The following is a 23,298-nucleotide window of genomic DNA, read 5'->3' as shown; positions in this document are numbered from 1 at the left end:
AAATCGCCATCTTACCTGGGTTATCCTGCCTACCGCACCTTTAATTTATGACAGTCAGCCCAATGTGAGGAGTTTCTCAGTGATCTTGAAAAAGTCTCACTTCAATATATATATGTAAGCTGAGAGATTTTAAAACAAAATTTAAAACGATTTTAAAAGAGCACCAAAGTAGGTTATTTCTGAATACTATTTCTCAGCTTCCCGGTCAGATTAGGCAGGATTTATTGGCGCGCTGAAGTCTTTACTACCTTTGGCTCAAATACACTGAAGACATAAGACATAATCTTTAAAATGAGCTTGATTGTTTTGCAGATTCATTGCCTTAGAGTTAGCTCAGTTTGGGGGTTGTCATGTGGATTTTTGGAAAAGTCTTTGGGCATTTCTCAAAACAGAAACATTAAATAAATATTAGTTTAGTTTCAGGACCAGGACCACACCTCAACCACACCTCTTAAAATCATTGTGTTTAGGTCAAAGGGTAAACTTGATGTCTGTATGAGTGCCGTCAAATGCCAATTTCATTGTTTATGTCTTAATTTCTGTCAAACAAGATGTTAACTTCATGTTCTGCTTCTTCTTCTTCTTCAGTAAAATTAAGGGTTATTTACAAAGATAGCATGTGGTGCACTGTAAGACTCATTCCCAGTTCAGCCCACGTACTGTCAACATGTCAGCATGTAGGGCTGTCCTAACTCCTAATGTCAGTGTGCATCAACTTCCCAGAGAAGCAGTATTTTTTTGTCCCATTTTGCACCTCAGATTGTCACTACTCTCTGCAAACCTTCTCCTCTCTCCATCTCTACACCTTCATTGTTCTCTGCTGTCTGCATGGATGTGTGGAGCTTAATCCAATACCGCTGGTCTTTTCTGGAGCATGGGGCTTTTTCTGTGTCATTCTGCTGTTTGACTTGTACAAACATCACTGCTGTTTATTTTTCCCTTCACCCACCAAAGTGCCTTTAACAGTGCCACAGTCTCTTGCATGAAATCATATTTGGAAGTCATTTCCTCTGGTAAAAATATGCCTGTTTTTCTGATGGGATTAAACCAAAACATGTTGCACTCAGCATGATCCTCCCACAAGCATCACTCCTTGGAAGATGTTTCCCCTCTCACCAAGTCCAGTGCCAACTCCCAGAAATAAGAACCCACATTGACACATCCACATTTTCATGAATAAAGCTACAGATCCTTGAATCCCCAAAACATCTCAGTATAAAGTCCCCGAACACCATACCGCTATGTATTTCCTAAAATTGAAGAGTGCACACTTAAAACAGCTGGGTTATTTAATCAGTTCAGCTGCTGGGTTATGAAATGTTTAACTCAGAGTGGGTTATATCTGGGTTATTTTTGTGCAACTCAAGCTCTGCATTAAAATCCCTCAACCCTTGAATAACTATTCCTTTACATTTGAAGACAATGGTTTGAGCAAAGTAGTTTTTGTGGTGACGACATTTTGTGAGTAGGAGGGAATGCAATGAATAATAGATGCTACAATATTGCACAGAGATGACAGGCTGTCTGTGCACCACAGCACAAACCAGTGGTCTGTGTTACACAGCATGGACTAGCCGTAAGTGCACCATGGCTTTGTGAAATATGTTTAAAATAAAGTGAAGTTGGACCAAACTTCTTTTTTATGCGTGTATCTGTGAATGTGACCAAGTTTTTGGATAGATTACTGAACAAACAAATGGAGTTGAAACAACCCAAAAATAATTTAATTTAACAAGGGATGGGTACCTTTCACATCCGAAATGATACGGTACCAATCCCCGGTACCTGACAATAGGTATTGGTACTCAAAGGTACCAATTTTCAGTACTTTTTTGTGTTTAAGTGGTAAAAAACATCAAATTGTTCAATAATAAAATCTAAATAATTTTCAATTTAACATATTTATTTTTCAGTATATAACCTTGCAATGCTGTGTTCATGTCCTGCATGGAAAATCACTTCTCTTCCACTCCCCCACAGACGCAAGGATGTGTTTAGGTACCTAAATATGGTACCTTTTGATTTTACGTGAATCAGTACCCGGTACTTTTGACAGAATTTGGTTGGTACCTATAAAAAGTACCTACACATCCCGAAATTTAACCCAGCATTTTAATTAATTTTACCCATAATTTGGGTAGAATATTTAACTCATCTGTTGGGTTACACATCTTCCTGGGTCATATAAAAAAAAAAAAGGGCTATTTTTAACCCAACCGTTTTTAGTGAGTGAGTGATCAACATCTGCAAATTTCTAACTCTATTCTTAATTCTCCCACCATGCACTTGAATGACATTTTCATTGTCTTCATACCCACACAAGTTTCCAAAAACAATATACAGATGACAGGGAGCAGTTATATGGCATTGTTTTTGGACTGTAATTAATTGAAGCTTTGTGTTGATGGAAACCCTCAGCAGAAAGGAAATTTTCTTTACACTAAGCCGGCTTCATTCAAACACACGTCGTGTCTAAGACTGCCAAGTGAGCTCTCTAAAGATGACAGGAGTGTAGAGTTATCACAGCAGATATTCTGCCTGTAAGAGCAGGAAAAAGCAGAGCTGGAATGCTAATTCAATTTCAAAGACGGTGACCGACTTAAATGTTATACTGTTATTATTTATTTCAGCGCTTGAGATTAGCTTCACTTTTCTCCCCCTTAGGAAAAAGGTTCACTGCTTTGCTGTTTTTATGAGCACAGTTTTTGTAGCACAGATGCACAAATGTACAAACCGACCCACTACTGCACACTCACACTAACACTTAACAGACACATTTCTGAGCCATGAAGCCATTATGAGAGATGAAGTCAATACATGCCCTGTAGAACAGTAACGTAAAGGTTTTATCTAATCCATACACCCAGAGGCCTAAAAAAGAGAGACTGCCTAAATTCATCATGTTAATCAATAAAAAAAGCTACAGTCAACATGTCTGATGAAATATTTGACACAAGGAGAGCACCAAAATATCTTTTATGTGCTAAACTCTCCTTCCTTTGAATCAAACTTTGGTCCTTTCACAAACAGATCTGGGAGAAATCCTCATTTCAGATTTGTCTCACCTCTATGTCTTTTTGGGCCCCACACAAATATTTTATACTGTAATATCACACTTCAGCACTCCCCCAAAACAATTTATTCTCTAGGATTTGATATGGTGTCAGTGTTTTCTTCAAAACAAACCTGGAAGAAATGGAATTACATTTTTAAAACTCTTCTTGTGCAGGCTAAATTCAAAGTTGTTCTGCCCTGCAGTGTATTTGGTGAAACATTGACACTGTTTGTTTATTAATTCAAATGAGAATTGGACTGAAGGTGGGGTACAATTACAGTAAATTAGTCATACCAACAAATGAAAACATCATATTTATTTATTTATTTATTTTTTACACACTTCACATCCAACACAGTGTGTTTCACCAGAGTATTAAGCAAACTGAGAGGGAAAAGAGACATTAAAAAGTAGGAGATAAAGCTAGAGTTTATAAAGAGGAATTAATATTCATACTGTGCAGGTGACTGTGCATGCCTGATGATGTAAATTTGGCACTGCATGCGGAAAACAGTTCTCCTTATTATGCAAAGCACACATCCAAAGCATATAGAGCTCAAACTGAGACTAAAACTGTGAACTTTAAGAGTCATTTCTCTGAAGTCAGCACTATTGTTGCAAATATTGTATAGTATTTTTGATCACCTATACAGGACAGTGATTCAAATTATTCTCCACGAGTAAACTTGTGTTACACTGAAGCCCTTCTTGACAGGCTTTTCTCTTTGCAAATTACTTTTGAAACTCTTTGGTCAAATCTCTAAATCTTTCCCAAAATTCCAGTGTTCATAAATATTGTGCCTGTGGCATCATGTGTGCCCTGATTCAGTAGAAGTGACAAAGTAAGCTCCTTACAGAAAATTTTGTATCATTTTCCAGGTGAGATCCATGCATGAAGAGGAATGTACAAATTGATTATCTGCTCATTTAAAGGTCCCATATTGTGCAAAAATCACTTCATTAAGTCTTTTAGTGAAATTTGTGGGTCTTTGGCTTTCCTCCAAGCCCACAAAATGTGGTATTTAATAACAAAACCTGTACTTAGTAGTGCTTGTGAATGTAAAATCCTGACCTAAAACGAGCTGCTTGGATTTTGGGGATTTGCCGATGTCAATGATTCCCTTTTTTGACCAATCAGGAGCAAGTCTGACCTGATTGGTCCACCAGAGCAGATACCCCCAATTACTTCCCACCTGCTGCTGGAGAGAGGAGTGTGGCTGTTTTTGGCTGTAAACAGCCACATAGTTCCAAGCACAAGCTTCCCATCTCGGAAGGAGACAAGACTAAGTGGCTAGAGTTCATTTATCAAGGAAATTTGCCAGCTACACTCAGTAGAACTGTGTATGTGTGTGCTAGTCACTTCACGGCCGACTGCTTCTCCAACTTAGGACAGTACAACAGAGAGCTAGTGAAGAGACTGGTCCTGAATCCAGGTGCATTACCAACCATCCGCCAACAAACCTCAGACTCTGGAAATGTGAGTATTTTAAATGCTGTGTGCTGTGGAGCAGATGTAAGAGCTTTTCCTCAGTGCCCCCCCTGTCTCTGTGTTAGCTTCAGGATGCTAACTTTAGCTGCAGTTATCCTGTTGTTTTGGCCTGTAATGTTATGGTAAACAAGCTTCGTTGTTTTCTAAACATTGTCGTATGAAGGCCACGCCCACTAAATTAGAGCGTTCTGAACAGAGGGGCTATGAGAGCCTGGAAACAGTGCTGCTGTGTTTGATTTACTGGCTTTTTGGACCAAAACATGTTACTACCATTTCATGAAGACATCTATGATCCATGTTAAACTGCAGAAAAGGAGTATAATATGGGACCTTTAGGTGCCTTTTTTTGTTTGTTTTTCTGAATTTTAGCGCCCCCTGTGGTCAGGGCTGTTGTTTTGCAGCTAAAATCTAAGAATGTGTTTATGTCTTATATTTTAAGTTGTCTTACAAGACTTAATATGAGCCAAACATGACAGTCCAGAGAAATGTTTTACTTCAAGATATCAAATAATAAAAATTATGTCTGAATTTCTTTTAAAGGATTAAAAAAAATCAGTGAGAAAAATGCAGTTGTTTAGTTTTTTTTTTTTTTTGCCCTATTGGCAGTTTTTTTCTTTCTTTCTTTTTTTTTTTACTTTATATAAGCAAGTCGTCTATCTCTACATGATGAGCTGGCAATCTGTCCTGTGTTTAAAGAAAACATAAAGAAAACGGTTGGAAATGAGCTCTGCCACAACAATAGAACCAATAGACCCAGACATAAATATTTAAGCTGTATTTGAAATATAGCTTTTCAAAACTGTATAATGAGCCAAACCTGAGCTGGTGTGTATGAGTCACCACATCCCTCACAGCTCATTTGCTCCCCATGAGACCACGTCCCATTGTGTGTCACTCAATGAGATGACAGACCTGAGAGCTATAAGTGTATCCTAAATGATGCCTCTTCCCCTCCTGGATTCTGAGCTTCAGGAATATCTGTCTGAGTCAGCTTGAAAGCACCAGAGGAGACACTGATGTGAATCATCCAACTCCCAGGTCTCCCATGAATAATTGCACATACCAATGTCTTTTGTATCCTGTGGGTAAAATGAAGGTGACGTCCCTGTTTTTAGACCCCCTGATTGGGTGCTGGGTGTTAGTTTTGTAAAATATGGACACATGGGAGAGTGAGGTTTAAGAAATATTGAGAGAAAACTGCTGAGGAGTTGCAGTCTGTAAATTACTGCTCTGTTGCAGATAAATGAAAGCAGTCAGTAGATGTTGTTAATTTCCGGTGTGCGTAAGGAGCTGTAAGCCTCTCAGAGCAATTCTTTTTCAAGGACTAATAAATAAAATAGATATATCTGACCAACAGAAAGATTTGATTTGAAGGAAATTCATCTCAGGGTGTCATAACCATCAATCAGGCTCTCCACGTGCAGGATTCCTCTTTCAATCCTGTTGCCATGAATCTGATCCAGGACCAAAAACAAATCCATATCTACATTCCAGGCAGATTTGGGTTCCCCTCTTCTTTTATGAAATGTAAGGCCTCCTGCTTCATATGACACCGGCCATGTTGTGCTGAATGTACCATGATAAATCTTGGATTACTGGAATATAATGGAATAACCATATGTTTGAGGGCACGGCATCAGGAAGCAAGGTGACAGATTGGACATAACACCACCTCTGCGGAAAATATAAATCATTGTCATAAGCCGACTGTACAGGAATTCAAATATACACGGCCATTCTCATCCGCAGCTGGGAAATGTCAGCAGCAGTGGTTCTTTTTTTTTTTTTCTCTTTATAAAAAGCTAATACGACAGGGAATTTATACCCAAGGCTGAAACCAGACTTAAATTTAAGACCAAATACATTTTCAGCTCCATCTTCTTCAGTAAAAATGCCAAATCCTCCAGCACTGAATATTCTGAGGAACATGATACCATCAAAAAAGAGCCCAGGGTGTTTTCTGACAGAAACATAAGTACAATGTGCCTGCATCTAGAAATTAATTCTCTTCACTCAGCAGGATGTTGATGAAGAGCATTTCCTGCTGAGGCCGTCATATATATTTCATCATATTTATTCATCAACACGCTTAACATTTCATGTTTGGCGTGTCAAACAAAGAACCTGAAAATGATCTGGCCAAGGTTGGTAAAGAATTTAGAAGAATGGAGCAAAGTGGAAACACATTTTGCAGGCATGACAGGCATTTATTCACAATCAAAAAAATAACCACCAGACTTGGCTTCAAGAAAGAAGAGGAAAAGTTTCAGTTTTTGCCTCTATAACCCAAGTGACAGGAAAACATGCAAAAATTACAGAAAAATGTGAAAAGGCAAAGAAAGACAAAAAAAATCAGAGAATAATAAGCACTTAAGGAATAACTGCAAAAAACAACACTCCACTCAAATGTCACCATCAAAATCTCTGAAGAGTGGAGGAAATTCGAGGTTGTCTCTTGTTTTTCTGTGAATGTGTGAGACAGTTTCAGTCCTGCAGACAGAGAAAATCGTCTGATGTGAATGTGATCGGACAAAGCTGACAGACATGATGAGCACTATCAGAATCAAACATTAAAGAGGCCCACCAGAAGGATGTATAAATGGTAATAATAATAAAAAGAAGGTTGCCACCAGAAAATCCTTAACTTTTTTTTTTTGGCACTTTTGAGTGTCAGCTATGGATGGGTTGAGCTACTGAGAGAGTGACACGTGCAAATTCACACACACAGGACTTGAATCTGTGAAAGGTCAGCTGAATAACAATTGATCCTTATCTTTCACTGGGGATGATGAACTAGAGCCAAAAGTCCCATTTCCTGACACGTGTGTGTCACTCTCAGAAGTGTTTTTTCCCCTCTGCATAGCCAGGAAGTGTATATAGTAGCTGCCAGAAGGTGTGTTTTTAAGACTGATTGAATCTCGATGGCGTCAGAAGTCTTGGTTGTCTGTTTTACAGATGATGAACTGTCTGATCTGCAGAGTTTCATGTGTGTTTATGCAGCTGTTAGATTTTACTATCTTTCTTGTAACTGTTAAGCTTCTGTTAAGACATTTCTTGTAATTGTTAAGCAATGCAATATTCCATTATGTTAAAATCTTGCAGAAACTATTTGGAGCAGTTTTTGGCCAGGATGGTTGGAAGCAAATAGTTCAAAAGAGCGTTGAGTAAAAGACTCAGCAGTGCAAGCTGAATCTATTAGGCAGACTGAAAGTTTGAGAGAACAGTGATCTTTGTTAGCCAACTGACTAAAGATGTGTCTGATGTGATGTGTCCAACCCTAAAAAATAATATGTCAACTTTAAAGGAATAATTCTGCTTAATCATCTCTTACAGGGTAGGCTTCTTACATGTGTGTCAGTGTCTGTGTCTGCCTCGAACCCTCTCCTCTGCCTGTTTGTTGATGTTTGGGTTGTATCGGGACGTTTCTGGGCATGGTTATATCAGCCAATCACAGTGCGCAAGTGACTTTGGGTGTCGATTAGCAAGTGGAAGAAGCTATCCCAAATGGCTAAGGCCTGAACCACACGTATATGGATATATTCCTAAATGCACATTTTTCTGTCCAATTGGACCTCTCAACCACACGAACACGGCGACTTCACCCACATAAACGGAGATTTTTAAAAACGGATAAAAAAGTGAAGAAATAAAAGAATATCCGGTTGAGTGGATCCGTGTAGCGGTGTTAAACAGAGCTGGTGTTGACACGATGACGTCAAGCGCCAAGCAACAAGTCACTGTGTTTGACTGCGCATGCTCATAACGTTCTTCTTCTATGGTTTTCACGTTTTGCTAACCTGCCACTTATCTGCCAGGCATGGCATTGCAGGCTTCAGAGGCGATCGTTTTCAGTTTGGCCTCTTCGTATGGACAGAGATATTCCTGTGGTGGGGACGGAGATTTTTTTTTAAACGAGGAAAAAAAATATCCGATCAAAAAAATATCCATATACGTGTGGTTCAGGCCTAAGATAGTGGACATAGCACGTTGCAAGAAAAACACAACCAAAGTGAAACGAAATGCCAATCAGATAAAGCTCTTTGCTAAACGAGGGTAAAGCTTGGCTTTTTCCACTCAATTTTGGGCACTTGGAGAGCAGCCCAGGACGCAGAATGGCACGAGTGTCAAATAGCCCGGTAATTAGCTTGTGCTAACTTGCAAAGTCACGTACACGGCTCTCAAGTCTCTCATGTAGAAACAGGATGCTGCAGGTGGTTGGTAGGCGAGTGAATATATTCACATAGCCACGGTCAGAGGCTGTGGGTGTGTGCTGCCGCTGGCACTGATCTAGAGAGTAGGAGCCCAGTTTGAATTTGTGTTTACAAACATGTAATAAAAATTCCTGCAGACTCTACCTTTAATTTTTAAACCATGGTTTTGATCCCTGTTGCTAAGGTTGTATGAAAAATGTCATCAAAATTGTCTGTCAGGGTTTTCTTTCCCATAAACCCCTCTAACCACACATTACATTATCCCTTTCACACCAGACATAATAGAGAAGAAACTCATTGATTGACTTTGTGTTTTCTAGGATGTAAAACAGAGTGGGACGGGATCGGATGCTGGCTCCGAGCTGAAGTAGGACAGGTTGTCAACATTTCCTGTTCTGAAGTCTTCCAGCACTTCTCCAGCAATCAAGGTTGGTTCCCCCATCACTTCAAACCCCAAGACACACAGAAGAGAAAACTGCACCCTCAGTTTTTTGAACCAAAACAACAGCTGAAGTCTTGTTCTTCAGTGGTGCTCTGTGACTCCACCACTCAGTGTGTTTATCAGCTCTGTAAACTGCAGAGCTGTGGCAAGCAGGAGTCTGATGAAGAGGCACACTGATGAAATATTCATGTTCGTTAGTTGGTGAGAATATACATCAACTGGGAAGTTTCTGGCAGAAGAAGTGACGTGTTGTGTAGTTCATGTGTGCACATCCCAGTGTGGCATCCTCCTGGGCTGTTTAAGGATGTGTGCTTTCAGAAAACAGTCACCAAAAGACGTTTTCTTTCTAATATTACTGTCATGGAAGTCACAGTGTTATCAGGTTAGGGAGGCTTCATATCAAGAGTGAATATTCTTTCAAAAATATCCTCTTATTTATATTAAACAATTAAAACAGAGGTTTGAAAGAGTGAAGTGTTATGTGCTGAGTAATCCTCAATCAATTATTGATAGTTTGCATTTATAGGACAACCAGTGCATTTTTAAACTCATCTCTCTTTGAATGCATGTAATGAATATTAAATGTGGATTGTTTATTTCTGTTGTCTTTATAGAAGTGTCATTATGATCATCATCATTATGGTAAACGGGTCAGCCTCATTAAGGTTCCTTCCTCTCAACCTAGATCAGCATTGTGGCTCATTAGGACCTGAATTACGGATCCCCGTCAGGCCAGAGTCTTGGCAGCATCTTCTCCTGTTTGCTCTGCTTGGAGGAAACTGAGTAAATTCACCATCATGCATCCCTGCGTGATTTTTTTTTTTTGCTGTCCTTATTACGCAGCAGTGCATGAATTGATCTAGCTGACATTTTTCTCCTGATACCTGCAGCTTCTAAGTGGACATTTACAAGAAGTGACTGTCGGAGGACCGGAACAAGGATGTGAAAGCATCAAATGTTTTCTGAGTGGGTGAACTAATGGAGTTAAATGGTGCAAGCAGGGAAATGTCAGGGCAGTCATCCAAATGTGGAGGGAGGACAACTTCTTAGCACCATGCAGCTCGAGTGATAATTTATAAAATTAATTGCATGACAAAAACAGATGTAAATTCAAGAAACTTCAACTGAAGAAAAAAAAAGGAAAATTGGTGAAATTTGCATTCACAGTTTAAGGCTAAAATGGGAGCAATAAGTAAATTTACCTGTTTAAAGAAAGTTCATTCTACCATTACAATCAAGGCTAACTCAAGGTTATCTAAGAACAAAGTTGTAGAGCACTGGCTTTGTTGCCTTTGTTTGTTGTTTGTGACTATGTTCATCTTTTGGAGCCAGAAGTTACATTTGGACCAAAGGATAATGCTGGATTAATGCTTTTTGCAGGCCAATCAACTACATGCTTCTCACTGAGGGAGCTTCTGTCTGTGGTTGCAGCTGACTGAAGCTGTTTAGGTACTGCACTGAAAGACAGAGCAAACTTCTCATTTTGCCGGCCTACTAGGAAGAAAAAAAAAAGAAAAAAAAAGACTTGGGCCCCGTTTACACAACGTTTAATCTGAAAACGCTAAAATGCAGCAAAAACGCAGGGAAAAAAAATCTGGGTTCACACAGAAACGCTGAGGGACTGAAAACTCTGTAGTAAGCATGCCAGGCCTGCAGGTGGTGCTACAACTGCCTTGTCCAGAAGCAGCTTCGGGGGAATCTCCACTAAAGTAGAGTTGAGCTGATCATCTGGTGTACTGGTGAATACTGGTGCAAAAGTGGAGCAACAGATGCTCATTGTGTTGAAAGACAGTCAGCAGATAAGGCAGATCGAGCAGCACAAGCACAACACGGTAGTTGGTGACGATCGTAACAATGGTACTGTTGTCCTGTTGTATGCGCTTGAGCAAGGCGGAATGTGACGTCGGCTGAAAACGCCGGCTTACTGTTTACACGGCAACGGTGTCGGCAGCGTTTCAGAAAAATCCCACTCTGGAGGCCGTTTTCAAAAGTTTGCGTTTTAGGTCAGCTAAAACGCTGTTTCCGTGTAACCGTGTGGCTGAAACGCAACAAAACGTTTGCGTTTCACCCCAAAACCGTTGTCATGTAATGGGCCCCTTGTTCCTCCCAAAGCCCCCTGTGAGCTTTGCTGGGGGACTACTGTACTAATCCAGTGCATGGATGGACCATAAACTGTACAGGTCACTGATGCACACTGCAAAAAAACAAGATCCAAGCCAGTGTTTGTGTCTTATTCTTGGTCACAATGTTGTATTTCACTTAATAAGAGCCACAGTCACCTGAGAAGTCCAGAAAATGTTTTATTTCAAGATATTATAAGACAAAAATGTCTCCTGAATTGGCTGTTAAGAGTAAAAGATATCTGAGAACTTAAATTTTTTCCTACCCTATTTCAAGATTTTTCTTTAAGCTACGTAGGCTTCATTTTTGCCTTTCAATATCTGGCTATAAAACCTTTTTCTTGACTGGTCAAGTGGCCCAGCATTGAAGTCACGCTTAGGCAGACAAACACCTACAGTGCACTAGGGCTGGGCACTATGCTCATTTTGTATTTCGATTCTATAACAATGTTGGGGCTGCCAATTCGAATTTAAATCGCATTTCTTCGATATTAACAATTTTGGAGAGAGAAACATTTCACCTTCTGCTGGAGAAAAATGGTAACTTTATTCCAATGCAGTGTATAAACAAAGACTGAAATGAAGAATTTGAATTTGAAAAAAAAAAAAATTTCTGACAAAGACTCCCAGTTTTGATATTGTCAAACACGAAATCCAGATTTTTTATTTTTCTTCCCACCCCTTCAGTCAGCTTAGCTTTACGCGAATGTATGCATCACTCTGCCTTTATAGTATTACAGTATATATATATATGTGTATATATATATATATATATATATATTTATATATATATATATATATATATATATATATATATATATATATATATATATATATATATATATATATATATATATATATATATATATAATACTGTTTTCACAGTGTGTATACTACAGATAGAAATTTTTTGAACTGGTCTGTAAACATGTTTATTTCTAATGTAAAAAAGACACTTTTATGTTGACTCCTACAGGGACTGATTTGCCTTCAGAGGTAGCCTCAAATGGTCAATTAAGGGCCTGATCTACCAAGATCCTAAATAACAAACGCTAAATTGTGCATGCATGCTTACAACTTGCTCATGCTATTAGTGGGTGCATTGTGATCTACAGTGATTGCGTGCACAATTGGTAACAGGTGCAAAACATCCTATTTAATGAGGATTTTGCGTGTGCTACCAGCTGTCACAATGGAGAGTTTGGGAGGGCAGAGTGGCCGTAAATGTAAAATCAAGTCTGAAGCCATGGAGTTGGAGAAATCAGACAGATGGGTTACAGGCCATTGCACAGGAGGTGACTGCTGTGTCCAATGGGGCCGTGACACTTAGGCCATCGCTGTGCACACAAGTCAGCTGGTCAGTGCTGTGTCTCGGCTGACAATGACCATCAATGCTCTGGCAACAGTTGAGAGTGGTCCTGCAACTTAGCCTCATGCGAATGAAGAGGAAGAGCAAAGCACAACTACAGGACTACAGTTCTTTGCACTTCCATATTGGCTGTTTGAGCAACTTGGTAGAAAAACCTGTGCCGGGGTTTAAACTTGGTTCACTTGGACCAGTGAAACTTCTCTTTGTGTTCCACATCAGGGCATGTGTACAGGAACTGCACGGATGATGGCTGGTCAGAAATGTATCCACATTATGAGGAGGCCTGTGCGTTCAGTGATGACAGTGAGCCTGAAACTGAGGTAAACATCATCTTCCAATATTTAAATATGCAAATCAATCAAACTTGGCTTATAACTGATCATTTGCCCTGACTAACTGCCAGCAGTATTTCCTCTATTTGTTAGCAATACATATTCATTCAATTCTTGTTTTGTGCATTTTACCAGACAAAATAAATCAGCGGCATTGTCGAATAAATTTCAGTTTCCACACCTTTAATTAAGCTCCAAAAATGACATGCGCATAATTCAGTGGGCAGCAACACAGCCCTCCAGCAGTGACGGTGATGGAGCTGGAAACTTGAAAAACCACAATACTAAAAGCGAGTCAATATTGGTCTTGGCATGTTTTGACAGTCCCATGTTTTCGGCCGTGCTGTGTAACACTTTTCTATGACATTCACTCTAGACTTCACATTTTACTCACTCTCTGTATCCTTCTCTCTGTGTCTCTCTTTAGACAAGTTACCTCTCTACGTTTAGACAGGTTTACACTGTGGGCTACGCCACCTCCCTCATCTCCCTCATTACAGCCATAGTGGTGTTCACAGCCTTCAGGTGAGTCCAGAGGAGCACACACTGTCCCAGAAACACACACACACCAAAAAAGAACACAGGACAAAAACAGAAACGACAGCTAGGATGCTCACTCATCCAACATTAATGTACTGGAGGCACGACTCTGGAGTGTTAAGAGAGGAGACACGAATATCTAAGCCTAAGACCCAGTTCAGCAGAGGTCTGGGCTGCTTCTTATACATACAAATATTGTGCACTTGCTTTTAATCCTGAGTAGAATTTGACTTTTAAATTTGATGATGATCAAAAAGAAAAAATGATGTAATATGTTTGAAAATCACAACTATTTTCTGATTTCTAACTAGCATGCTGATTGCTACACACACAGAAAGATGAGTGATTAAAAAGAAGAAGATCAAGTGTCCTTCATCCCTCTCCCTCTGTTTTGTGTCTCCAGAAAGTTCCGCTGTACCAGAAACTACATCCACATCAACCTGTTTTCCTCCTTTGTACTGAGAGCCAGTGCTGTTTTCATCAAAGACACTGTTCTGTTTGCTGATGAGACTCTGGACCACTGCTCTGTATCCACGGTGAGCTGCTCATCATTCCATTATGTTTCCATCATGCAACAGATTTGACGGACGTGTGATCGAATTAGAGCAGAAAAGAGACAGGGAAGATGCTGATGGGAAAATCAGAGTTTTAGTGAGCAGGATTGTTGGATAACTACAAAAACCTATATGTAACTACAACCGAAGCTGCATGTAAGCTCGTCTTTCTGTAACAACATCTCCAACATCAATTACCATGTGTTATTGTGTCCTCTCTAGGCAGCGTGTAAGTCTGCTGTGGCGTTCTTCCAGTTCAGTATTCTGGCAAATTACTTCTGGCTGCTGGTGGAGGGCATGTATCTGCAGACGCTGCTGGCCCTGACCTTCGTCTCTCAGAGGAAATACTTCTGGTGGTACATCCTGATTGGATGGGGTGAGTAGAAATATTGAAGCAGACTTCAATATTTAAATTCTTGTTGTGATATTGATGACACACTTGTAAAAAATGCCTGCCCTGAACTCTCACATTGGAGACTAAGGCTACATCTATGTGTATAAGGGTACTTCTAAAAACAATCCTGTCCTCATCAAAGGTGTTAAAGGCAAATTTGAAAAATGTGTGTGGCACGACTCCTGTGAAAGGAGCCAAAGAGAAGAACGTGGAAGACCATAGGTGATCAAAGAGATTGGAAAGAGAGATGTGAACACTGTGAAGTTAGATTTTAGTTCGATGGTTGTTCATAGCTTATTGGAATTGTTGTAATTTTTGCACTTTGGTGTCTGCAGTTGTAATCCCAAAAAGTAAGGCTTGGATGGTATACTATTCTCACCATGTTATTCTATTATTTTTGGGGCTGACGATTCAATTTGAGTTGCGATTCTTTGATATTCACCATTCTTGCAATTTTTTGTTTGCTTTTTAACACCAGACCATGTGAAAAAGTTTAATGATGATGACAATGTCTACAGACTACATCAGGAGCCATATTTTCCCATAAAAAGCACATCACCTGAGTCAGAGAGAAACCTTTCACCCTCTGCTTGAGGAAAGTGGTAACTTTTTTCAAACAAAAAATCCCGGTACATTGATTTTCGTTCCCCCCCCACCCATACTAAACAGCCAACACTAATTTTCTGAAACTAAGCACTTGACCAAACTCTACTAAGGCGTATTAGGGCCACTAAATAAATTATATAAATAAATAAATTTCTGAGTTCCTAAAGTCGCAAATTTACGACTTTAGAAACTCCAAAATTTGCAAGTTCATCAAGTGGAAAATTTATGACTTAATAAACTAGTAAACTTGTGAGTTAATGAAGTCACAAATTTATGACCTTGTAAAGTCGTAAATATTCCTGTTTATGAAATCACAAGTCCCGGATATAAGTTGGTGCACGGGGATGCCACGCTTGAGAGATGCAGATGTGATAAGCTAAAAAAAGCTAAGCTGTAAAAAAAAAAAAAAAACAATTGTAAAATTGAAGATTGTTTTGTGACAGATATGGGCGATATCAGGTGTTTTCACGTTTCTTTTTTACAATCTATTTGTCCATCTGTGATCTACTAAGAAGTCACAGTGAACTGTAAACTGTAATCGATTGCTCTGGTCTCTGCTGCAGAAGCCCGAGATCACTTGTTTACTTTACTTTGTTTTCATTCCTTTTATTAAATGCACCTGATAAGCCTAAACACCTCCTCAAGTTAAGTGTGCTGCTTTCTTCTGAACAGCCCCATGGCACGACAACGTCTTTTCAGAGTCCGACTGCTTGTAAGAATGCGATGACTCTGGGCTAAAACCAGTATTATCTTCTTATGGCTGAGACCAACTCAAAAGTATCTGATGAGGCTGTTAATTTGGTCCATCTTGAAGTGAAGTACTAAACAACCTACACATTCAAAGCCACATAAATCTTTGAGAAATCGGAATTTACTGGTCTATAAAGTCTTAAAATTGTAACTTTATATACCAGTAAGTTTTGAGTTCAATAAGTTGTAAACTTGTGACTTTACAAACTCTAGAAATTCTACTTTTTATCTCAAAAATTTCGAGTTTAAGTTTTCGATTTTTTTTTAAATGCGTTGTCGTAAAACTCAAACTCAGCAGAAACTTTGGTTTCTTTCTTTAGCATTTCCCATGTTTTACAATTTTCTCCCTTCACTGTATACCTTTCAGACGAGTAAGTAAACATTCTTCAAAGTTATTCAGCATTTTATGATCACTGCACACATCACACATCAGATGCAGACTTCTTTCTCAGAATGAAGCCCTCTGAGAAGAATGAATGGGGTTTCGTCATTGAGCATATGGTTGATTGAATCGTAACAGCCCTCTCATCTGAACAAATAAAAAAGCCATATGTGGATGTACTAAACAATAAACCATCCATTTGAGAGGCTTCCTGTGGACACTTGAGGATCTGTCAAAGAGGCACTGATTCATATGCTAATGTGAGGCTTTTGTTTGAGATGATGTTTAATTAAAGAATACTGAATTGCACTTACACATTTTCCTGTTATTAACTCTAACGCTCGTGGAACTGATATTCAGTCATTAGCCCCTTTTAACTGTCAGTTCAAGGCTGGACTTCAATACAACTGTGACATGCAGCCTTATGTAAAAGATGCAACCATCAATGAAGCGTAAAACTGTTGTGCAGGCATCAGAGATGGTAACAGGGGCGTGAGAGGAAAAAGATGGGATCTTTGTAAATTGACAGAACAGTGCTGTGTGTGCATGTGTGTAGCTTGTAACGCAAAGTAAACTCACACTCTGTATTGATTGTGTGTGTAGATTAAAAGTAAAAGTACAAAAGTGTAAGAAAGTGCACACAATTTAATGAGGGACTAAATCAATACCTGAAACCTGAAAACACCGTGTTGATGCTAGAAATGATTGCGGCTGTGCTCTTTCACTGCCTTTGTCTCTTTTTACCCTGTCTTATTGGTTCCTCCAAATTTGAAGCACTTTCCTTTCATGTAACACTGAGCTGCTTGTTCAGCTTTCTTTGTTGTTTTCCTTGTGTTTCGCTGTTGAAGCCTGTCAGGTGTGTCTTATGTATTTACATTTAGTGCAGCAGTGAAGGGGAAAACAAACGGCAGCGTACCTCCTTTGATAGTTTGAGACAGAAGCTGAATTTTCAAGTTAAAGACCAGCTGCGTTTTCATAAATGCCATTTTCGCTCATTGATTTTAGATTTTCCGTATCACTTGCATTTGTCCTAAAAACATTAACAGTAGGAGTCATCGACAAAATCTCTCAAACTCAAAGAAGAAAATATAAAACAGTCCCTTTAGCATCAGCTTGATGGTCACAAGGCCCCCCACGGGAAACAAGCACAGTTCTGATGGCCACACTGCAGAGCTGGCCAAGCATGGAGGGGCTCTGGACCCAGAAATTGGATCCATCAGTTACTTTTTAAAGATGCACAAAGTTCAAACAGAGAGAACTTGATTGAAAAGGCACTGGGAGAAAAAAAAATCAGCAATGCCTTTGTCAGACTTTACAAAAGTGACTGTTTGTATCTTAGATTTAACACTACAAACACTTGACTGCGACCCTACAAATCGCAATTCCATCTGATTCAAAAACAAATCTGTGCAGTTTTATATCTCTGTCCACAAGTTTCTTTGTGTGTGTCTGTTTACTCAACAACCACATTCACTCTAACACGTTTTATCTCTCTGTTTGTACTATCTTGCTCCGTCACCTGCCTGCTGCTTTCATCCTGAGCCTCTGCAGGAGATTATTTGAATAAAGAGAGTAAATAAAAAGTCTGCTTGAGGACATTTCCATTAAAACATGCAGTAAACATGTAAACCAGACCTGAAGTTTGGCTTCAAATTTGTGACACACAGAAACTCAGTGCATGATAATAAATCTCTGCTCTTATTTTGTAGGAGTCCCGTCTACAGTTCTTATACTCTGGGTGTTGACTAGATTCTTCTTTGATAACAGCGGGTATGATATTACACAATATTATTTTCCAATACATTCACTCCTATGATTACAGTGTTAAACTGTAGATGTGTTTTTTCGTGTGGTTGTACCATAAAAATTAATTCATGCTCATTCTCTTTGAATGCAGATGCTGGGATGACACTGAGAATGTTGCTATTTGGTGGATTATTAAAGGGCCGATCACAGCATCACTGCTGGTAAGTGGTGAGCTCTAGAGCTGTAAGCTAGAAAGGTGGTCAGCTGTTGTGTTTGCACTAACTATTAAGCCTTTGGTTGAATGATTTATCAAGGGTTTAAAGGGCCTCCAATACATCTAGAGCCTTAGAAATATCTTAAAGTGATACTCCGGGATGGAACAAGTTGGGTCCTATCACAAGGTTTAGGGCAGAAATTACCCCTACACCAGTGTTTTTGTGCAGCAGAAGCCCACGGTGCTCGCACCAAACACCCCCTCCCTGCTCCTCTGCCGGTTTCCTCTGCACTCAGACGGGGCCATTTTTTACTTGAACAAAAACACAAATAAATGGACTGCATTCACGCTTTATTTAGAGAATTTTCAGCGCGTTACTTTCACACAAAAACACCGCTAAATAAGGCTCTAGTTCTCATCGTGTCGTAAAACGGCGCTACCTCTGCTGCAGAGCCACAGCTGGCTACGAGGCGCTCGCCGCTTAGTGTATCAGTCCGTGTGCGCGGCGTGCCAGATACAAACAAACGCAGGTTGTCTGCCAGGACGAAGAGACACGGTGAGAACTAGAGCCTTATTTAGCGGTGTTTTTGTGTGAAAGTAACACACCGAAAATTCTCTAAATAAAGCCAGAATGCAGATTGGTATCAGATTTTTTCGGTGGGAGTCCGTTTATTGTGATAGGACCCAACTTGTTCCATCCTGGAGTATCACTTTAAAGTGGAGGTGTTGTGTTTTTTTAGGCTTTATACTATCTCTGTTTTGCCCTCATAGTTGCAGGAAAATTGCTCTTTTTCTCGCACTGGTGTTAAAGAAAACCATCATTTCAATCTCTCTTTGAAATGCTGTCTCTTCAAGGCCCCGTTTACACCACAACGTTTCATCTGGAAACGCTAAACCGCAGTGAAAGAAAATCTGCGATTACATGAATGCAGAGGGACTGAAAACGCTGTAGTTAGCATGCCAGGCCTGTAGTTGGCGCCATAACTGTCTTGTCTAGAAGCCGCTCAAGGGAGATCTCTACCAAAGTAGAGTTGGGCTGATCATCTGGTGTATTGGTGAATACGAAGTGCAGAAGTGGAGCAACAGATGCACATTTTGTTGAAAGACAGTCCGCAGATTTAGCAGATTAAGCAGCACAAGTACAACACGGTAGTCTGCGATGATTGTAACAACAGTTAGAGTGACATCAGCGTTTCCACTGGAAACGCCAGCTTACTGTTTACACGGCAACAGTGCCGGCAGGTGTTTCAGAAAAAATCCACTCTGGTAGCTGTTTTCAAAAGTTCGCATTTTAGGTCAGCTAAAATGCTGTTTCTGTGTAAATGTAAGGCCAAAACGCAACTAAACTTTTGCATTTCACCCTAAAACTGTTGTCGAGTAAATGGCCCTAAGGCTTCCAACTCCACGACCCCCTTCCCTCCACTTGGTCAGCCCTGATCCATATGTGTTTTGGTGTTTGAGGCCCTTAGCTTTGAGGTGTCACCAACCACTTGGGAGATCTTTATCTTTATGCAGTGACCTCATAATTTCACAATTTCAAAATTTCAGGCTTGCAAAGATCTTGTGCCATTTTAAGAGTGGACTGTTTCAAGCAGCTTAAAGACAGATTCAGGGATTTTTTGACATGAATATCTAGCTAGTTAAAAATCTGTACACATTTAGAGAAGGAAACAGGCATAATATCCCCTCTTTAAGGCTAGTTTTAATTACCATAATCCAAGCAAACAACTAAAAATTCTGCTTTTAAAGGAAAGAATTTTTGATGCAAAGGATACAGTGCTGTTGTGATAAAGATTAATGCCACTGAGATGTAAATAAGAGGAACGAGGTTCTTCTGAGGCCTGACTAAGCTGCCTAAGTATAATGAGAGGCATTTGGGATTCACATGTCTGGTCTTGGTGTATTTATATTTTTCTTTGTATCTCTACCAGGTCAACATCGTCATCTTCATCAACGTGATCCGGATTCTGGTTCAAAAGCTCAAGTCTTCCACCATGGCGGGAAACAACGACACAGGACATTTCATGTGCGTAGCTTTTGGAACCTGATCATTTGGTGCTTTTTGAATTTGAAAGAAAAACATGATTCTTGTGTTTGAAAGAGTTTTCAGAGAAACAGAGCAGGTGAAAGAAAAGCCATGAATACAGGGATGTTTGAGCTCTGTGAGTCATTAGTCTCAAAAGCTGAAGCACAATAGAAAGGTAAGAAGACTCTGGACAATAAAGTGTCAGCACAGAACGACAGTGAGAGCGAATCAGCAGAGCAACAAGTGTGAGGTGTTAGACTGTGAAAGCTCTCTCATCATCCTGACTATGAGACTGTTTCTTCACAGCAGGGGAGCCAGACGAGAGATGAATGAAGCTCTGATTGTGGCTTTTGAAGGGAGCAGCTGATGCAGGCGAGACTGGAGAGCTCTGTTGAAAACTAACAAAAATCCTACACCTGGGAAATCAATTTAACTCCACTTTTCATGGGTATTCTAATATTTAATGAGTAGATTTCACAGAGTCAAGGTGTGTCCTTCATCTGTTAAAAGCTGTAGTGAAAAGTGCTGAGTGAGGAAATAATATTTACACGATGGATAGCAGTTTCTTTAATGAGATTACTCTGAGGAGAGAAAGGACAATTAATTTCTTCCTGCCAGTTAAAGACAGAAGAATCTCTGTTCATGTTTCCACTCCAGGAATAAATCCTTTCCTCCTGTGATTTTCAGTTCAGAGCAGATTCAAGCTCAGCTGAGTTAATATAGAATGAGAGCAGCACGTAAAAATAGCACCTGGTACAGAAATAGAAGTCTTCTCCTCACGAGGAGTGTGACAGGATTGTTTCAACAGTTCAGTGGCTGTTTATCTCTCTGATCTGTGATGGTCACACAAAAGCATCAATCCCAGCCGTGACAAGAGACAAACACAAGCCTATTACAGGATGAAAATAATCTGGGATTGTTTTTAGCTGCTTAGGCAGTGATGTTATTTCTGATCACAGGGAGTATTTTGGTTATTTCAAAAGTTCAATCGACTTTTTTTGCGTCATAAGTTCAACATCTTCATTAAAACACTTTTAAACTGATGTTATCAGAGAATAAGTGCTGACAGACATTCATATCTGGATTAGATTGAGTTATCTGACGGATGGAGTTAACACTCAGTTCATTTATGACTTTAATAATATAAAAAGATGAAACTTGGGTATTATCAGTCCTTGTTGTGTTTTGTGGAAAGTTATTTTTCCAAACTGTTATAACGAGTATGATATAATATCACAGTAAACAACATGTTTAAAATGTTTACACATCTCAGATTTGATTGAGACCTATCTTTGAGCGCAATGCGTCATATTCTTGTGTTTTGACATTTTGATTGGATCCACTGCTGGGCCTGATGACGACGATGTTTTAAAGGTCACTTTATGAGATTTGATCTCTAGGACATCCAGTCAAAGTAATGAAAGTTGGCAAAAATGTGTCACAGTTTGACATTTAAAACTAAAACACTGATTAGACCAACACTGATAACATGAATATTTTAAATTCCAAATGCCATTATAAATGCATCTGCTGATTTTTTTTGTGTGGGTGAGACATCTGTCTTTTATTTTATTCAAATAAATTGAAAACAAAATCAGGGTTTTAAGAGTATCCTTATTTATCATCTGTGAAGAGTTTAAGTCTCAGTTTCTTTTCTGATAAACTGATCAGGCACCGACGAAAACCTTCAACTGTTGTGATATTTGGTAGAAAAAATGTCAAATTCTGATTAATGCACCAGAATATGTGATAGAAATCCTTTTCCTAAAAACATTACAAAACAACGGCTCAAACTAGAAACGTAGCAGTTACAAAAGCAAAACAGCCTTTACTACACTGATTTCGGTAGGGCACAATGTGTTTGTGACCTGCATTTAAAAGTAAGAAGCTAAGATAAAAAAGGGTTTTCCCACTGTGCTTTTAATTATGCAGATCAAAGTCTAGCCTTTTTTCTTTCCTTTAATCTTCTGTGATTTATGTCCCTCAGGAGGCTGGCTAAATCCACCCTGTTCCTCATCCCTCTCTTCGGGATGCACTACACAGTGTTTGCCTTCCTGCCTGAGAACACCGGCGTAGCAGCAAGACTTTACATCGAGCTGGGGCTGGGATCTTTTCAGGTATGAAGCCACAGAGAAACACAAAAACATTTTTTCAGTTTAGGACCACAAAATTAACTTCAATATCACAATTAAATATGCTTTTTTTAATTTATATTGCATTGCCAGCCAGGACAATTGGGCACAGGGGCAGCAATGTCATCAGCAAAGACCAGTGGCCTCTTCATAAATAATGACTGATTAAGAAAGAAGGAGTTTAACACGTTTTTGTGTTTCAGGGTTTTGTGGTGGCGCTGCTTTACTGTTTCATGAATGGAGAGGTGAGTCAAATAAAACAGTTTCCTTAAACTGAAGTTCAAGCCACAGAGATATATGAAAGATAATCAGGCTTTATATCCAGTGGTTGGTCACTGTGTTATTGTGTTGTGTTGTTTATCCACCTAAAGTGGATCTCCTTATCTAGAAGCAAAACACTTATTTTACCTTCATATTTAGCCCCTGGACTGTGGTTATTTATTTCTTCTCAGTTACCCAGGAAATGTGAGATGCCAGTAGGGATGGGTACCTTTCACATTTGAAATGATACAGTACTGATGCAAGGTACCTGGCAATCATTATTGGTACTCAATGTTACAAATTTTGCTACTTTCTTGTGTGTTTATGTGGTAATGAATATAAATTTGTTTAATTAAAAAAAATCTCAAAGTTTTTCAATTTAACATATTGATTTTTCAATATGTGAACTTGCAATGCTGTGTTCAAGTCCAGCGTGGAAAAATCGTCTACTCTTCCATATAATCACAGTCACAAGGATGTGTTTAGGTACCAAAACACGGCACTGTTTATTTTACATGAATATCTGTATTCAGTACTACAGATGTAATTCTGTTGGTACCCATAAAAGTACCTAATGTAGTACCCATCCCTTGATGCCAGATACCCCATGTTAGTATACAATGCAAACCTGGAACACATACACAACAGCATATGTGCCTTCCACACTAAAAGGGA

General features: G+C 39.3%; 1 protein-coding gene across 1 annotated transcript in view; it reads left to right on the top strand.

The window, feature by feature from the left end:
* Positions 1-23,298, top strand: part of LOC141804465 (pituitary adenylate cyclase-activating polypeptide type I receptor-like) — a 30,498-nt gene that overhangs the window by 6,031 nt on the left and 1,169 nt on the right. Inside the window, exons 3-12 of the mRNA XM_074688901.1 lie at positions 9,076-9,183; positions 12,906-13,006; positions 13,446-13,543; positions 13,962-14,094; positions 14,335-14,488; positions 17,954-18,014; positions 18,142-18,211; positions 20,136-20,230; positions 22,218-22,347; positions 22,566-22,607. Of these exons, the coding sequence (XP_074545002.1) occupies positions 9,076-9,183; positions 12,906-13,006; positions 13,446-13,543; positions 13,962-14,094; positions 14,335-14,488; positions 17,954-18,014; positions 18,142-18,211; positions 20,136-20,230; positions 22,218-22,347; positions 22,566-22,607 (992 nt within the window). The remainder of the gene's footprint in view (positions 1-9,075; positions 9,184-12,905; positions 13,007-13,445; positions 13,544-13,961; positions 14,095-14,334; positions 14,489-17,953; positions 18,015-18,141; positions 18,212-20,135; positions 20,231-22,217; positions 22,348-22,565; positions 22,608-23,298) is intronic.

The sequence above is a fragment of the Halichoeres trimaculatus genome, unplaced genomic scaffold (assembly GCF_033239565.1).
Source record: "Halichoeres trimaculatus isolate MK-OKI-2021-1 unplaced genomic scaffold, fHalTri1.1 fHalTri1_scaffold_15, whole genome shotgun sequence".
NCBI classification, from domain to species: domain Eukaryota; kingdom Metazoa; phylum Chordata; class Actinopteri; order Labriformes; family Labridae; genus Halichoeres; species Halichoeres trimaculatus.
Note: the sequence above shows the minus strand (reverse complement) of the source record. Positions and strands in the feature narration are given on the sequence as shown.